The sequence below is a fragment of the Hevea brasiliensis genome, chromosome 15 (genome assembly GCF_030052815.1).
Source record: "Hevea brasiliensis isolate MT/VB/25A 57/8 chromosome 15, ASM3005281v1, whole genome shotgun sequence".
NCBI lineage: Eukaryota > Viridiplantae > Streptophyta > Magnoliopsida > Malpighiales > Euphorbiaceae > Hevea > Hevea brasiliensis.
Genome location: NC_079507.1, coordinates 34,922,673 through 34,926,361, shown reverse-complemented (window position 1 = coordinate 34,926,361; position 3,689 = coordinate 34,922,673). Strand labels below are relative to the sequence as shown.

The following is a 3,689-nucleotide window of genomic DNA, read 5'->3' as shown; positions in this document are numbered from 1 at the left end:
TAATAGACCAATCTTTCCTAGAATTGATTACTGTTTTCTCTAAGATGTGTTTGAGCTCCCTATTAGAAGTTTTAACTTTTTCAGAAGTCCAGGGATGTTATGGAGTAGCAATCTTATGCACTACACCATATTTTTTCATTAAGCTTTCAAATTGCCTATTATAAAAGTGTACGCCACCATCACTAATAACTGCTCTTGGAGCTCCAAATCTACTCAAAATAAATTTCCTAAAAAATTACACTACAATTTTAGCATCATTAGTAGGAGTTGCAATATCTTCTACTCATTTTGATACATAGTCAACTCCCACTAAAATGTATATATTACCATAAAAAGGTAAAAATGGGCCCATAAAATCTATCTGCCGTACATCAAATAACTTAACCTCTAGGATACCATTCTAGGGCATCTCATCTCTTTTTGACAGATTTCCACTCCTTTGGCACTTATCACACTTTGACACAAATGCTTTAACATCCTTGAAAAGATTTGGCCAGAAGAAACCAGCTTACAAAATTTTTCCAGCAGTTTTAGAAATTCCAAAGTGTCTTCCATAATTAGATGCATGGCAATGATGTAAAACACTCTCAATCTCCTCCTCAGGAATACATCTTCTTATCAATCCATCACCATATCTTCTAAAGAGTAAAGGCTAATCCCATGTATAAAATCTTGCCTCATGTAAGAACTTTTTCTTTTGCTGCTATGTCATTCCTGAAGGCAATACTCCACAAGATAGATAATTCACCAAGTCAGCATACCATTGCAATTTAGCAATAAGAGAAAAAAGTTGCTCATCCAAGAAAAGCTTATCAATAGAGATCATATCCAACTCCTCATTATCCACTCTCAACTTGCTTAAATTATCAGTAACTACATTCTCAGCTCCTTTATTACCTCTAATTTCCAAATCAAACTCTTGTAGTAGCAAAATGATCCTAATTAGCCTAGGTTTGGCTTCATTTTTATGAAGCAAATACCTGATTACTGCATAGTCTGAAAATACAACCAATTTTGAATCTATGATGTATGATATGAACTTCTCTAATGCAAAGACAACTGCCAGAAATTCCTTTTCAGTAGTTGCATAATTGATTTGAGCCTCATCTAGTTTTCTACTAGCATAATAAATAACATAAGCCTTCTTGTCATTTCTTTGACCTAAAACTGCTCCAATTGCAAAATCGCTAGCATCACACATAATTTCAAAAGGAAGACTCCAATCGGGTGGTTACATGATTGGTGCAGTAGTAAGAGCTTCCTTTAACCTATAAAAGGCAGCAAGACAATCTTGGTCAAATACAAATGGTACATCATTACTTAATAAATTAGTCAAAGGTTTGGCTATTTTAGAAAAATCCTTAATTAAGCGCCTGTAGAACTCAGCATGTCCCAAAAAACTTTAGATTCCCTTGACATTGGTAGGAGGGGGCATCTTTTCTATCACCTCAACTTTGCTTTATCAACATCTATTCCCATGTTAGACACCAAATTTCCAAGCACTATCCCTTCTTAAACCATAAAATGACACTTTTCCTAGTTCAAAACTAAGTCAATGTCTGCACAACGGTGCAAAACTTTAGAAAGATTAGCTAGGTATATGTCAAATGAAGATCCATAAATAGAAAAGTCATCCATAAAAACCTCCATTATATCTTCAATGAAATCTGAGAATATTGCCATCATGCACCTTTGAAAAGTGACTGGTGCATTGCATCAGCCAAATGACATTCTTCTATTGGCAAAGGTTCCATATGAGCAAGTAAAAGTGGTTTTCTCTTGATCATTTAGATGGATAGGGATTTGAAAAAACCCTAAATATCCATCCAAATAGCAAAAATGTGAATGCCTGGCAAGTCTTTCTAACATTTGATTAATAAAAGGAAATGGAAAGTGATCTTTTCTAGTGGCATTATTCAGTTTCCTATAATCTATGCACATTCGCTAATTAGGCACTATCCTGACAGGAATTAATTCATTATTTTCATTTTTAATCACTGTTATTACACCCTTTTTTGGGACCACATGCACTGGACTCACCCATGTATTGTCTGAGATAGGGTATATAATACCTGCATCAAGCAACTTTAGAATTTCCTTTTTAACCACTTCTTTCATATTTGGGTTCAACCTCCTCTAATGTTCAACAGTTGGTTTGCAATTGTCCTCCAAAATAATTCTATGCATACACAATTTAGGGCTTATTCCCTTGATGTCATCTATTGTGTATCCTAAAACCTTTTTATATTGCCTCAAGACTCTTAACAACTTATCAACCTCTAAAGAACTCAAATTTTCATTAACAATTATTGGATAAGTTTCATTGGGGGCCAAGAAATTCATACCTAAGCTGAGATGAGAAGAAAGTTGTTTAAGTTCTACCTTAGGTGCATCTTCTTCCTTGAATGATGGTTGCTTAATCTCACCTTTTTCCACTTGAGTAAATTAAAAAACTGGTGCTCAGATGAATGGTGGACTACTCTCCAAGTGTTGAGCAAATGCAACCACATGAGGATTTTCATTGTCTATACTTCCTCCATGAACCAAGCAATTTTAAAGGGATCTTCAAGATATCTCTTCCTAAAATGCTCCTCAACTAGCTCATCAATAATATCAATTCTCAAACAAGAATTAGCTTCAGAATGATTTTTCTTCATAGCATCATTAATGTTAAAATTTAACTGATCATCCCCAACTCTAAGAGTTAATTTTTCACCCTTGACATCAATTAGTGCTCCAGCTGTAGCTAGGAAAGGCCTCCCCAAAATAATTGAGATATTAGCATCTTCCTCCATATCCAAAATGATAAATTCAACTCGCATATAGAACTTTTTAACCTTCAAAGGCACATTCTCTAAAATCCCTTTAGGGTATTTAATTGATATGTCTGCTAACTAAAGAGAAATGTGGGTTAGCTTAAGACTTTTCATGTTGAGCTTTTCATAAATAAAGAGAGGTATAAGGCTAACACTAACCCCTAAATCACATAGAGCTTTTATAGAAAATGATTCCCCAATATAACATGGAATTGAAAAACTTCCTGGATCTTTAAGCTTAGGAGGGAGCTTCCTTTGAAGTATGGCACTACACTCTTCTGTCAAGGCTACAGTCTCATGATCTTCAAGTCTCCTCTTGTTTAAAAGTATTTCCTTCAAGAATTTTGCATAAGAGGGCATTTGAGAAAGAGCATCAATGAAAGGCACATTTATGTATAACTTTTTCAAAATCTCCAAGAATTTCGCAAATTGCTTATCAAGTTTGGTTTTTTAAAATCTTTGTGGAAAAGGGAGCTGTGGTTTGTAAGGCTCTGGAGGTATATACTTCTCTTCTTTTTCTTTAACCTCCTCTTTTCTTTTTCTTGCACTCTCTCTCTTTTCACTCTCATTTCTTCCACTTTCTTCTTTAACTTCCTCTTTGTCATCACTCTCAATGTTTTTCTCTCTTTCAATATCTTTCTCATTTTCTCTCTTCTCAATTGTTTCACTCATCTCATTGTTTACTACCTTCCCACTCCTTAATGTGATAGCTTAGCAATGTTCCCTTGGATTTTTTGGTTAACTAGGGAGCTTTCCCATAGACTTTGTACTCAAAGAACTTGCTTGCTGTGCAATCTGGTTTTTTAGCATTTTGTTATGTGTCTGCAGCTGCTCCAATCTTACTTTCATTTCTCTCATTTCTTCATCCTACTT

At 34.7% G+C, this 3,689-nt stretch overlaps 1 protein-coding gene across 1 annotated transcript; it reads right to left on the bottom strand.

Moving 5' to 3' along the window:
* Positions 1–2,525: 2,525 nt before the first annotated feature.
* On the bottom strand, positions 2,526–3,176 carry LOC131174030 (uncharacterized). The gene is made up of 2 exons (XM_058137064.1): positions 2,976–3,176; positions 2,526–2,894 (listed from the first exon to the last, which is right to left on the bottom strand). Exons 1-2 carry the CDS (start codon positions 3,174–3,176, stop codon positions 2,526–2,528), a joined length of 570 nt encoding a protein of 189 aa, XP_057993047.1.
* Between the last annotated feature and the right edge of the window lie 513 nt (positions 3,177–3,689).

Coding starts and splice junctions, on each gene's coding strand:
- LOC131174030 (XM_058137064.1), bottom strand. CDS start 3,176: ATGCCCTCTTATGCAAAATTCTTGAAGGAAATACTTTTAAACAAGAGG. Junction 2,895..2,975: donor AAGCTCTATGTGATTTAGGG/GTTAGTGTTAGC, acceptor ATTTCTCTTTAG/TTAGCAGACATATCAATTAA.